This window comes from Drosophila ananassae, chromosome 3R, assembly GCF_017639315.1.
Source record: "Drosophila ananassae strain 14024-0371.13 chromosome 3R, ASM1763931v2, whole genome shotgun sequence".
Taxonomy (NCBI): Eukaryota; Metazoa; Arthropoda; class Insecta; order Diptera; family Drosophilidae; genus Drosophila; species Drosophila ananassae.
This window is the reverse complement of record NC_057930.1, coordinates 17,028,188-17,042,087: the sequence shown is the minus strand read 5'-3', so window position 1 is coordinate 17,042,087 and position 13,900 is coordinate 17,028,188. Positions and strand designations below refer to the sequence as shown.

At 49.2% G+C, this 13,900-nt stretch overlaps 1 protein-coding gene across 2 annotated transcripts in view; it reads right to left on the bottom strand.

The window, feature by feature from the left end:
• Positions 1–13,900, bottom strand: part of LOC6497108 (AF4/FMR2 family member lilli) — a 54,363-nt gene that overhangs the window by 11,273 nt on the left and 29,190 nt on the right. The window contains exon 1 of one of the 2 annotated variants that reach the window (XM_014906032.3): positions 12,978–13,658. The exons of the other annotated variant lie outside the window; for it this stretch is intronic. Within the exon in view, the coding sequence (XP_014761518.2) occupies positions 12,978–13,016 (39 nt within the window). The 5' untranslated portion in view covers positions 13,017–13,658. Of the gene's footprint in view, positions 1–12,977; positions 13,659–13,900 lie in introns of those variants that run through there. 2 annotated transcript variants of the gene reach the window in all.

The following is a 13,900-nucleotide window of genomic DNA, read 5'->3' as shown; positions in this document are numbered from 1 at the left end:
AATGGCTGGTTCTGATATTGTTGTGCTGGGCCTTCTCAATATCCAGTTTGCATAATTTATATACACAACATAATGTTTTTTCTCAGCTTCAAAAAAAAAAAAAAAAAAGAGAAAAAAGCTCTTTAAAGGAATATTTCAAAGTAACTTTTTTCGAATGTATTTATTTAAAAAAGCACTGTGTATTTTTGAAATCATGTACTCCTACTCTTAGCCAAATACACACATATACCTTAGAAAAAATGATTTGCATTCAGTGTATTTAATAATTTTTTGAATATGCATGAAAAGAAATAGTATTTCAGGTATGTCAGGCTTTTTTCCACCGGCCCCTTTTTGTTTAATTTTTTTTATTGCTCAAATAAATGTTTTTTTGGCTGCAGTTGTTGTGCGATATGGACGAAAAACAACACTGTTTACACCGACTTATGTAACCTACTGTACAATAGAATAGTTCAGAGATCCCACTGCAGCTCCATTAAATATTGAGTGGATGAAATATTAAAGCAAACTGAGAGTATGGTCTAACGAAAAATCATAACAAACACAAATGCAAAATTAAACAAAATTTCAAAGAATTAAAAACACAAATAAAATATTGTATATGCGTGTATAAAAATAAATGTGGATAAATGTATAAAAAACATTGGATGTTGGTGGCATGGACGCTGATTGATGTGGTCCTCTGTGTTTGGCGTTTCAGCAGCCATGATGCCATAAATGTTTTAATAATAGCCAAAGAACCGAGCACACCTCGATATACTGAAAAAATATTGGACAAATTGAAACAAATAATACTGTGATGAAAAAGACAAATATATAACGAATAAGCTTAGTTTGCGAAACTGTACCAACTGTAGAGTTGGAGTTGGACCCGGAGTTTCCCAATGGGAACTTTAATAATTGTGGACTAATATGATAACCGTTGCTAACCCTTCAGTGGACTTTCAGCAAACTCACTTTAGCTACTAGCTCGTTTCAATTTTAAAACGAAACCTTGTTAGAGTAATGCATTAGCTGGCTGAGGGCTCTCCCCCGTCATCAAATGGATGGTTTTTATCCAGGATGCTGTCAATGCCAAGCCGAGCAATGTGAAAAATCAAATTCAGTTTTCACTGCCAGTCTGCGTCACGATTCTCATTGCAATAGCAAGGATGGAGGAGTTGGTCCTGAAGGGGCGCTCCTTCTCCTTATTCGCCCGCCTTCGATCGAAACAAATCATAATCAAATCGAGTTTCAGTTGATTTTCACTCGCAAAGACAGTCACAGTGGCTCAGTGGCTCACTGGCTCCATAGCTCAGTGTCCTTCCCCCTTAAACTGAACCTCCAGTACGGGGACTCATTTCCCGGCAACTACGGCAACAAAAGCGGGAGAGGCAGTGGGGTGGCGGTGTGTCAAGCAAGACTGGAGGAGGAAGCACAAACGAGAAGAAAAAGGAGCAAAATTCGCACATAAAATTGATGATAAACCATTCCAAATAATATTTTCTTCTTTGGCGCTTCAGGGGTTGGAAGCCGAGGTGGCATCTTCTTGCCAGAAAGCTGCGTGGCAATCCACGACTCCACGACAGGCCCAGGATTTTGGCAAAGGAAACACTCCGAAGTCTGAAGGCAAAATGATGAATTATTTGCTGCCTCTTTCGTTGGGCGTCAAAGTTTTTCGGGCCACTGGGTGTTGGGAGGCAGGAGGCTGAAGGCTGAAGGCTGAAGGCTAGGAGTCTGGGGTGGATGAGCAAAAACATAAAAATGAATGCTCAGGCCAAACAAACGCTTCACGAAAGGTGGAACTGGGGGACCAAAAGCCCATGCCCATGCCCATGCCCATGCCCATGCCCACATCTATATCCACACCCACACGAAAAAAATAAAACCCATCCCAAAGTCCACTCCCATCCAGGCCAAACGCTTTTTGACACAATTTGTGCCACTGTCTGAATTCGGGCGCTGATGGGATCCGGTGGCAGGAGGCGGCCGGGTGGGGCAGTTGGATTGGGTTCGGTGGTGTCTGCTGCTTGAATGATTTTTAAACGAGGCAAGAAATCCCAAAAGATGCGGCAAACGTTTTGTTGGCATGAGCTCACGTGGGCTCACCCCCCACGCCCCACCCACCGCCCCTTTGGGTCCTTCGTATTCCTCTTTTTTTTTTTTTGCTGGTGATATTTTTCCTAAAAATGGGCGTCTTTTATGGGCAGTTCCCAGGACCCATTCCCGCGGCTCATCCTCCCCCCGGGCAGCAGATAATACAACAAACATTCCGGGGAAAAAAAAAGTTTTTTATTTGTTGGCTCCCACCATCGATTGCGGAGCAGGGGCGGGGGAGTACAAGGGGTTACGGGACTGCCGCGCTGTTAGGTCTGAGACTTAATTTGGAAGAGAGTTTCGGCCGGGCTTTTCCCCGGTTACCAGGAGGCGGGGCGGTTGCTAGATTGCAGCTAGACGCCCGAAAAGGGTTATTGTTGAAATGAAAATTCATTTACTAAAAAGGTTTGTATGCTGGTATGTGGAAAATATATTAAAAATTGGATAAAAAAGGTTACGAAACAAAACATTTAAATTCAAATAATTAATATAATGATATACAGATCGTTGGGTTTTAATTTGAGCTCATAATTTGATGGATGAGTGTAGTTTAAGGTATAGTTTTTTCTGCAACCAATGGAGGTTAGTTTGAAATCCACTTTGCCTAGACTTAATTTGAATCCTGAGTCCTGGATGTCTGCAAAGCTGGCCCAAGCCTGAATAAAACCACGTACCCGCTTCCAAACTTCTCGTCCCTCCAGGCGACAGTCGATGGCCGGCGCCGTCATAATCAACAGCGCCGCCAACTCCGCGAAAGGGCGTCGGGGGAGTTTCGCTTTTTGCTGGCCCCCCTCTCCTCCCACTACACTTCTGAGCCCACACCAGACCCTCGTCCTCGTCCCACTCAATCCCCGAAGCGCACTTGAGTTTGGAGCAGGAGTGCCTGAAAGTTGGCAGCACAAAATTTCCAGCAGCCTCGGCGTTGGCGGTTTTACAACCTTCGCGTGTCCTCCGAGTCCTTTTTGCTCGTTTTTGTGGCACGGCTGCCGTCCTTTTTGGCGGAAACCCCATCCATCCCCTCTCTCCGCGGCTAGGACGTTGGGCTGGGTGGGGTTTAGCTCACCTCGCCGGCGACGTCTAGCAGCGACAACCTTCGCCAATGGTAACAATTTCAATTTCTCTGCCGCCTTATCGCACCCTCGCACATATGTGCACGTTGGAGATGCTCAGAACCAAGCCCGGCCGGAGTCCAGACCCTTACCCATATCCAGCTCCAGCCACAAACCCTCCTCGGGCTCCAACCTCCAACTTTACAGCTCAAAGTTGCCGATTTGCGCTTGGGCACAAAATAAAAAAAACGGAGAAAAATTCACCCGGCGAGGACGAAATTATTACAAAGTTGGAGGGGAGACCGTTCACCGAGAGTGGCACGGCAAAAATGCGTAGCAGATTAGCGATTTAGGGATGTGGAAAATTCGTACGTCTGCCACCCGGGTGCGCCACTCCTTCGCAATCGGCTCCTCCACCGCCAGGATCACAGTCCCGTGTACTCGCCGTGGAAGGAGCGGCGAAAAGGGTTCTCGAGGTGGCTATGGAATTGTTTTGAGAGCCTTGCCACGGGGGGCATACAAAGGGAGGGCCGTTAAGCTGTTGCAGCCATTATGGCAGCGTTTTTCGCTGCATTTAAATGCCGAAGAACAATCTCCACCAGATTCAGACAGGTCTTTTCACTATAAAAAAAATGTAGACATGATTCTCTCTAGCTAAGAAGGGCTTTGGGACGCGGGAGATACTTGAATGAGAGTATATTAAATTTTATTTTATTTTTTGTAGCTAAATCTCAATGCGTTGCACCTCAGAGCCCTCGTAGTTACTATCTAGGGCTTTAGTTTTCTCTGTTTTTCAATGCTTCACATGCTCCTAAGTTCATGCAGCTCAGTGTTGGGGCACCCTTTTCACTGGTCGCAACCATGGAGTCGCGGCTGCCTCTTAATGCCGCTTTGATTAAAAAACGCAGCAGTTTTTAATTTGTGGCAATGCCGGGCCCTCACCACACAACCGCGTGCCCCACTCTCGTTCCACTTCGCGATACTTTGGCAGAGACAAAGGCAGCCAATGATTGAAGTGTATATCCTACTTTTCAATTGCCCCCAGCCTTGGAGGCAGCCGCCCCTCGCTCGCGCCACGGGCCCTAACACATGCCGCTGCCACTGCCACTGCGGCTGCTGCCAGCGTGTCTGTCACTGTTTGCAGAGGCACACCCCCTGGTCCACCACACTCCCAACCACCCCGCCTCAGTTGCCACCGCAGGACTATAATTTTTATGTTACCCATGCACTCGCCTACCAATTAAAATGTCTGCAACGACAGCGGACGAGGCAGCGTCGGATGTGCTTATGTCGCTAATAAACCGTATTATTAAGTGCTTGCAAGGGTGGAGGTCAGGGGTTGGGTCCTGGCATCGGGGGTGAGGGGGTTGGGCTTTGGATTTTCACCTTCCCCGCCTGCGTGGGAGGGCTGTGTGTTTGCGAGTGCCGCGACTGCCACTTTCAACTTCCGCCGGCAAATGTATACTTCTATGCCACTGCACTGAAGTTTTTCTAACCGCCATGCCCCACCTCCAGCCCTGCCCTGCCTGGTGCCACCACGGCCCAGTTTCAGTTCCACTCCCCATCCAAAGCCAGTACCTTCGGCAGCTCCTCCGTCCATGCAAATTAATTTTAAGCTGCTTAAGGTAGGAGAACATTTTTAATTTTCATTTTGTGAAGCGCGTGTCTGGGCCAACTTCATTTCGTCGTTATGGAGCTGGATGGCATTGTTGAACTAATTGGGGCATGGAGGAGTTGCCATTTTGGGATTACCAAAACTGGCACAGACATTGGATTTGCTTCAAAAAGCAATGTACTTACAATAGACCAGCAGGATAAAAGAACAAGTCTAGTTTTTTCTTACCTGGAATGAGAGAAAGTACAGAATGATCTTAGAAACATTGCTTATAAGAAAGGATATAGTCCTACATAGAAGATATATTCAATATTTTACAAGACCAACTTCTAGGCAACCTATTTCAATATTCAAATGGAACTAACTCTAGTGACAAACTACACTACTTTATCTACACATCCTCTGCAATCCGCCTGCCAATTCGTCATTATCGGATGTTTCACAGCCCCATCTCCTGCCCACCCCCGGACTGCACCCTTATAGAGGTCAAAAGTAAGACAAACAAGCGGTTGAGTTGGCGATTTCTTTTTTTTTGGGGCTGAAACTGGAACTGGATCGGGAGCTGGTGTGCGATGGCAGCAGATAAACGCGCTGATAAACTTTCGACCCATGCCGCAAAAAAGTCAGACGCCAAAGGAAGACTGGCACAGGGGGGTGCTGAGGGGATAGAAAGGATATGGGGCGGCATGGGGTCGAAATTTATGGGGGTAGCTCGACGGCGATGCAAAACTTTTGCATTGAATTTGAGCGGGGCAAACAATTTTTCTATTTTGCTAGCGTCCTTTTTTTGCCAGTAGTTTTTCGGGTTTTTTATGCACCGAGGACACGGAGGAGGAGCGGTGGCCGGGGGGAGTGGCAATGAAGTGGTGGGCGTGGAAAACAAAAGGATTTTCCAGCTAAAGCGAACGGATTTTTAGTTAGTTGTTATTATTTTATATGGCCAGAGCCCTCCGACTCGGACAACTGCAACTTTTGCCGTCGACCGAGCCATCGCTGCATCCATCCTTCAGCTGCTTCTCCATGTCCCTGCCACCGAACTGGTAGTCCTGGCAACGCTGGTGCCATTCAGAGGACTGGCAGAGAAGGGTCCAGCTTCCATTTTCCTCTATTTTTTCGCCCCATCCTGGAATGTGCGCCAAAGCATAATAATAAAAGCGAAAGGAATGGGGCAAAGGCAAGCTGCCGAGGAGCAGGAGCAGGGGCAGGAGCAGGAGTAGGAGGAGGGTAAATCGTTGCCCGGGTAAGGAGTAACATGCTCGTTAGTCCCAACCAGAAAACCGGAGGAGTGCTGGATGGGATGGTGGGTTGGGGAGTGCAAAATAAAAATGCGGAGCATTGGACAGCAAGCGGCAAGGAATAATCTAAAAAATGGAAACCCAAACGAAACGCAAGACAAACTTTGCTGCCAGCGTGGGTACAAAATAAATGAGGGCCAGGCCCTGAGTTTAGCGAGGGGTGTTTCCAGGGGACGTGTGGTAGGGGGAGCTGCTGAAGGACTCTGCGCTGGATGAGTGCCACGGGCAGGGCTCGAACCTAAAATGGACAAACGCGAGGATGGGGGAGTCGGCAGGACGTTGGTGCTGAAGAAGCAAGCTGATGAGCAAGGACGAGCAAGGATGGGCGGGGAACCCAAATGGCGCTGCGAGGAAAGGAGCCAAGTCCGCGTGGTCGTTTCTTCCGCTGCCAAGAGACTTCGACTGTGAGCTCTCTCAACTGAAGGGCTCCCTTTTCCCCCAACCCCCCTAAAAAGGGCGATGGGCGATGGGGGTGACGAATCGGAAGGACTAGGCGATGGGCAAGAAATTTTTGTATAAAAATTGCGCTGGCAAAGTAAGCAAACGGCAGACGACTACCGAAAGGGAGTGCCCTCCTGCTGGCGGACGGCGAATTTATTTGGGGAAGGGGCTTTAAAAAGGGTGAGGACAGGGATGGCCGAGCGAAAGGGTTAGACTTTCTATCTGTGTGTGTGTTTGGGTCTGGCTGTAATCCCAATTCTCTGGTGTTCGTGTGGGATAGCCAGAGGCAGGGGGCCGGCAAAGATAGTCCTGCTTAAAGGCGGAGCGGAGCAGCTGAGTGGTGGAATAAAAAGTCTGCGTCAGCATCGAAGCTAGGCAAGGCACTACAGTGGTATTTAAGAAAAATAATGATCTAACGCGTTCATTTTTTAAAATATTTTATAGAAGAAAATTTCTTTAAGATCTTTAAAACCTATGGAGGACCTCCACTGTTTAAGAAATGGAAGAAAGTTTCGACTAAAATCATTCCACAGTGCAGGAGAGCGGTGCCAACTCCTTCCTCTACTCTAGTCCTGGAAGTCCAACCTAGAACGCTTCTCCAAGTCTTGGTAATGGAATACAAGGCGCACGTCCTCATAAAAGCTCCTGCAGGATAGACTCCCCTTTCAGTTTTCTTCTATTTTTTTTTCGGAGTGTCCGTGTGGGACGTTCAAAGGACGATAGGAAAGTGGAGGGAGGCCCAAGGAGCGAAATAGAAGGAGTGGCACGGGTGCGATATGAGAGCGTTGAATGGGTACAAGACAGCTTTCTCGTTCTCGGTTGAGCAGCTGAAATGTTGCTGACTTGCGCTAGTCAGGAGCCGAGTCGGGGAACAGGGACCTGAGTAATTCGATAGGGGGATCCAGAGGCGCGGCGTTCTCGGTACTTTCAACCCTTCCTTCTGCTTGCCGCTTTCCTGGAGGAGAAAGTTTTCCGCCTCCGCTGCGTGGCGCATTTCATTAGCAGTTCAGATAGCCGGGATGGGAGATGGGACTCCTGCCAGCTGCATGGATATGTACCCGATTTGGTTGTAGGCGTTTCGTGGTAGGTGTGACTCGGGGTTAATTTTCTATTTGAGATGGCTAGACGGGAATTGATATGATTAGCCCCAGCCGCGCTGAAAGTGCGCCCACTTTAAAGTCGACTTGAGGCCTCGTCAGTTCCTTCGTTTTCATCCATTTGCCGTCCGTTTCCTCATTCATTCATTACGTTTGGGGCTGGGCATAAATTTTTTTCCAATATCTTGGGCCGTGCCTCGAAACTTTTGCCCACGAGTCCGGCCCAGAGTTCTCTAATTTGTGTTTGAGTTTCATCTCTGTCCTGAGGAAGTAAGGAACATTGGCGCAACCGGAAACCTTTTTTTCCATCCTGCCCACTCCCCGCCCATCCCATATCCTCTTTCTGTCCGGGGACTGAAAGTGGAGACAGTACCAACGGCCATCCCTGGCCATCCCTGGCATCGTTGTACGTATCTTTTCTTTTGCCGCCTTCGCCCAACTCCCGGAGCATAAAACTGGCAGCCCGAAATCTTGCCGGGCGTTCTGGACAAAAAAAAAATGAAGGCCCAAGTCGGTAAAAAGAAAGTACAATGAAGACGAACGCTCCGGCTAAGCGAAAAGTTGCCTGCTTTGAGGTTGGGGTGGGGAATGGGTCTCGGCCGAAAGCAAGCGAAGATGAATCGTTTCGTGTTGGTGTTTTGAGCACTCAAGTGGGCGAAGTCCTGGCCAGGACTTGGCCAAAGGTTATTGCCTGGGTGGCTGGGGAGAGGGAGCCCCAAGACTCTCCGTAGTGTGTGTTCCATCTGCACATCAATCGTGAGGCCTGTGCCGGACCAAGGACCAACGACAGCAAGGAGCGCTCCCTCATTTTCATTAAGCCGAAACTTGGGCGGACGAGTGGATTTGGGTGGGCGGTGTAGGAGTACTAGGGGTTGGGGGCTTTGTCCCAAGTAATAAATGTAAAATGTGGCTGACGAAACCCTGCACAAAGACGGAGCGAAAGAGACCAGAAAAATTTGTAGATGCTGGCCGGGCTTAGCTCATCGGGAGGAGAAGCAGCAGCAGCAGCGTCAGGGGCAAAATGGAAAATAATGAAGGGTAAGCTTCCAGCTGGGGGTAGTGATCGGTAGTCTGGGGTGCGAATAGTCGTCGGTGCAGGACTCAGCTACATCATGACGTGGGTTTCATTTGTATGCTGCCTGGCGGCGACAGGCGGGAAAAGGGACAGCTTCCCCCATTTCAGGGTGAACTCCTTCTATATCTCCATATGTGTGTGTGTGTGTGTGCTGGCACCCCTTTAAGATGTCTCGGGTTTGCGTCTCCGGTCTCCCCGGCGCTAAAAACCATCACAAACTAACTAAATACAAGTGGGGGTGAAAGCAGAGAGCTCATATGTGTGTGCGGTGGCTTTTAAGCAAACGTCTTTCACAAGTGAAAGGCCTGAGGGGTGAATATCCAACGGGGGAGGGGAGGGTTAAGGGTGCGAGGGTGCGAGGGCCATAAAAGCTGGCATCAGTGGTAAAAGCCAAAAACGTAACCTAAAACTGCAAGAAAATTAACCAAAAATACTAAGCCAAGTCGAAGACGTAAACGCACACATGGACGGGGGCGGGGGCGGACTTAGAAGGCGGTTGATGGGGGCGGGGCTGGGATTTGTGCCTACGAAAAGTGTAGCATACAATTTGGGGCAAAAAGAAGGATGATGTGAGGCTGCCTGGAGTGGGGGGCAGACTCATGCATGCCAAGGCAGAGTCTTTGGCTTGGCAACATTGAGAGGGAGCTGGGACTGAAGGTGAGGTCGAGGCGCTTGTGTAGAAACTTTTGGCATTGTTTTTGTGCCATTGTAGGCGGGTATATGTGTGTTAGTGTGTGCTTGTGTTTGTGTGTGTGTGGATTGTAGGCGGAGACGCCTGTTTGGGTGTGCTTGTGTATGATGTGGCACTCATTGCTCTATCTCTCTCCCGCTTTTTCTATCTCTATCTCCAGCTGGGGATGAGCCAAGTCTGGCCTCAGACCCTCCACCCAGAGTCTTTCCTCCAGGACCTCTTCCTCACCTTCCCCACCCCCTTCCAATTCCTTGCCGCTGAAGCAACTTTGATTGTGGCTGAAGCTGAAATACATCGTTGCCTTCTTCATTTCCTTCGCTCCCCCACCCCCCCAGTCTGTGCTCCTCTTTTTTGGCCAAGATGGAGTTGAGTTGGCAGATTGCTTGTGCGACTCGGTCTAGGTCTGTGCCAGAGTGTCTGTGGGTGTGAGGGTCCTGTGGGTGGGTCGGAGCGTTGCTGGTGGGTGGAAAACCATTTTTTTTTTTTCCACTTCCTTTGGTTGTGGCTATGGGGTGGTGAAGGTACAGAGGTGGCCCAAAGCTGATGGATCTTAGTTCGGAGGGTCTGTGCGAGGCACTGAGAGAATAACGATACTGATTGGTTTTCAATTGGTTTTTAGAGTTTATGGATTAAAAAAGGACTTTTGAGTAGACTACATGAGAGAACTATTGAGTCTTAGTTAGTTAGAGAATCAAAAAGTTAGTTGAAATATTGTTGAGTTTTTGAAGACTTCAAGATATATTTTTAAACTATTACTAGTATTATTTTCTAACCTAAAAGAACTATCTTTTCTACTTAAACTATTGCTCTTTCTCAGTGGTCCTTCTCCAAATCCAAAGTAAACCCGTTGGGCTTGCCGTTGTCCTTAGCCAAAGTCGTTGTCGCAATCGAGTCTCATCCCCGAACTTCATCCTCTACCTTCAGCCCAGCTCCCAGCGCCCATTCCAGGCCCTGGCCCTGGCCCCGCCTTGTCGTCTTTGGTGTTCTTGTCATCTATTTCTATTTTCGAGCCATGGCTGAGCAGATGAGGGTCTTGGGCTGTCTAACTTGTCTGTTTGTATGATGGCATATCACATCCCACCACGCCACCACCCATCTACCCATCTACCCATCCACCAAATCCCATCTATTCGCCATTCATGTGTGTGCTGCCCTGCATGTGCGAGTGTGTGCAAAAAACCGTAAGCAATTTTCCGTAACATCTAACCGAGGTGGAGACCCAGAGCCAGAGCCAGTCAAGACAGTCGAAAGACGTCTTAAACGATGCTGCTCCATCTGCATCCCCGTCCTGCGCTCTTGTTCCCCTTTTTGCTGGTCCTGCTCCGGAGTCATCTCCGTTCCCCCAGACTGTTTTTGACGACATTGACTGCTTTTCGTAGAGATTCTCCCCCGATTCTCGAGCTCCAGCTCGAACTCGGCGTCTGCGTCGATGTGCTTGCCACGTCGTCTGCCGGCGACACTAATGCTGAGCTCTGTGACGGTGACGCAGCCCCCGGATTGAAATCCGGACCAGGACCTGGAGCAGGCACCCGACCCCCCAACCCTCATAGATTCAAAAAGTTCGATCATGGGCTGATGAGTGACTCCCGCTGCTGGCTGAAACGAATCATGTTTGATTACAGCTGAGCAGCATAACAAGTTGTGCCTCTGGAACGGGAGTCTCCGGGAAGCTACAATCTCGCCGGAAAATCTTAAAGTTTGCAGCTAATGCCTTCGCAGAAATTTTCGATACCCGAAATTTGAACACAAAGGCGCTCCCCTCCTTCGGATGGACACACACGATGCCCGGCGGTGGCTTAAATGCGCTTAGGCGCAAATCTTGACCCGCCCGCCCACAAAGGGTTGATGGGCCGGGACTTAATGGGGGGTGGCGTGGGTGGTGGGAGGTCCTGGCTCCCTGGAATGGGGTTTCCTTTGACAAACACAAACAGAGCCGGTGATTCAACTATTTATATACAAATGTCGCTGGCTATGTACAAAAGTCAATGCTTTTGCGGTGCTGACCGCCGGCTGGAGGCTTCTGGAATCAAGTAGAGCGGCGGGAATACACTGTCTCTGATCTTGGGAAGAAGTTGGGCGATCTAACTATTTATTAATTAAGGTTTAAATGTGAAAATAATTAATTAGATTTTCATATTAGTCATTATTGTTAAAGTAAAATATAAGACCAATAATAATGCTATTTTTTCCACAACCCTCACAGCCAAGGAGCGATACCCTGACTGCGTACAGGAGCACCCAGTCACCCGACTCCGCACACATCCAAAGAAACTTGCCCGGAGGGCTGGTCAGTCCCCGGACTCGCTTTGTGTGTCTGGTTATGTGTTGGTGGTGGTGGAGCTGGGGTGCTGGTGGGTTGGTCCCAAGAAGCAACTTCTTTTGTGGCGCCCAAGTAACCGTCGTGCACCCTTGGCACCCCCGCACCCACTTTCCCATGTTGCCGCCGTTGCCTTCGCCTGCGTCTTCGTCATTTGATGAATTACCGTGCAGAGCAAATGTGCGCCCTTAGCTGTTGTGGGTGGTGGTAGTGGTGTGGGGGTGCCACAAAGATGGTGGTGGTGGTGGTAGTGAGGGGCTTCGCTGAGTGTGCATCGTTTCGTTTTCGGAGGCTAGCCCCCACAGCCATGGGCCCTTACCCCTAAGTCAGACACCCCAAAGCCGTAACACGGCCACCCTCGCTACTGTGACCACCCTGCGAGCACCCCTCGCCCGCAGACTCATACATACGCCCTCCGCCTCGTCGCAATTCGCGCTTCTATTTACCAAGGAGCACCCACACACACACACATGAGAGGATACCCACACTGACATTGCCTCGTATATCATTAGAGTGCCAGTCCCCCACCGCCTAGGCGCCTTTTTATCCAAAAAGGCATTATGAGCAGGTTTCTTTTGCGAGTGCTGCCTACGCGGCGTATTAGCAATATTTTTGCAACTGTCTAGGTTTCTTCCGCTCCTTTTTAGTCCTTTCTCCCCACACAACCCCCTCACCTTGCGAAATATATGTATTTTTTTCGAAATGTTTACTCTGCGGCTGGGAAAATGTGTCTGGTCTGCGGTGGGACTCGACCAGGAGTGGCTTGGGGGCAAATTGATTTCGTATTGGACTACTTGCCGAAAGGAGCGGAAAAAAATACGGAGAAGGCTTCGAGGAACTCAAAGAGTGTCTGAGACTGTCTGGGCGGGATGGTGGGTGGTGCAAGATAGGGAGCCGGAGCAGAAGCTCCATGATGGCAATCGAGGGAACCATGCCATTTGGTGAAGTGCCGACTTTCAAAGGGCAGGATACTTGAAACTGCAGTTAAGTTCAAAAGCATATCTCCTGAATGATTTATGAAGCTCTCCATTATCCAATTACAGTGATTATGTTTTTAGATTAACCTGTGGATGAGTTTGATCCTTTTTTTATGGGACTTAATAGTGGGACTTATGTATAAGGACATTGTGTAAGGACTCCTACATATTTTATCACACTTTTCTGTTAATTTCTAGAAACTTTGTGGCAATAACCCCCATCTCCTTGCCTCCGAAACGAAAGAGTTCAATTGCCGCCTCCTGACCATATTCTTGAAAAGGATATCTCCAAAGGATATAGGTTCTACCAGAAAGGAAGTCTAATCTGGCTCCTCCGCACTCACCTTGTGCAGCAACACCGAGGCTTTTCTTTTAGATGCCATTTTCGTGCTGGTGGTGGCGCCTCCGCCAGCACCTCCGCCACCGCCACCGGTTGCCGATGCGGTACGTGTCGATGTTTTTGGTGTTTTCCTCGGATTCTTCGGAATTTTGGCAATTTTTTGTAGGTCCTGCGTGGGGTGAGTAGTCCGCCCGAAGACCAGGCAGTTGAAGAGGAGTAGGCGCTGCCAAAATGCGACGATATCAAAATTGCAGTTCAAGACGCAACTGGGCTCCCAGCTGGTATCGTTGGCACAGAACACACTTGTAACACTTGTCCGGGATCGGGTTCGCTGCTGCGACTTGTCACTTGGCACTTCTCAGGATAACAATTTTTTGGCGGGTTTTTGCTCGGTTTTTTTTTCGCAGTTCGCAGCTTCTTCACTTTGATTTCGCGGCGAATCGGATCTTTGGCACACTTCCCTAGCGAGAGAGTTACTTGGCGAGGATGTCTAGTCCTTGGGCTAATGGTTATCGCTTTCCACCTGCTACTGGTGTGATTTGTTTTGTTTTGGTTTTGGATGTGGATTTGGATTCGGATGTGGGTTCAGAGCTCAGAGCGCTTCTCCAATGGCGAACCAAACACGACGAAAGCCAACTGCTGACTGACCAAAACAGAGACGGCCAAATGGGTTTTGAGCTGCGGCGCCAGGACCTCCGTCGACGTCGGCGAGAGAGGCGAAGCGGCGTACGACGAGAGTGAGAGGACCTTAGGTGGCAGCGCCTGCGCACTGCCGCCCCATAACGGTGAATGTGGGACGCCGCCAAAATCAGAATGTGCGTGTGCAGGGCAAATGCCGAAAAGTGTGCAACATGCGTCCCCCTCTCTGGCTACCCCTCCCCCTGTCGCACACCACCCACCCCACCAGGCTCCCCCACCCCCTCCACG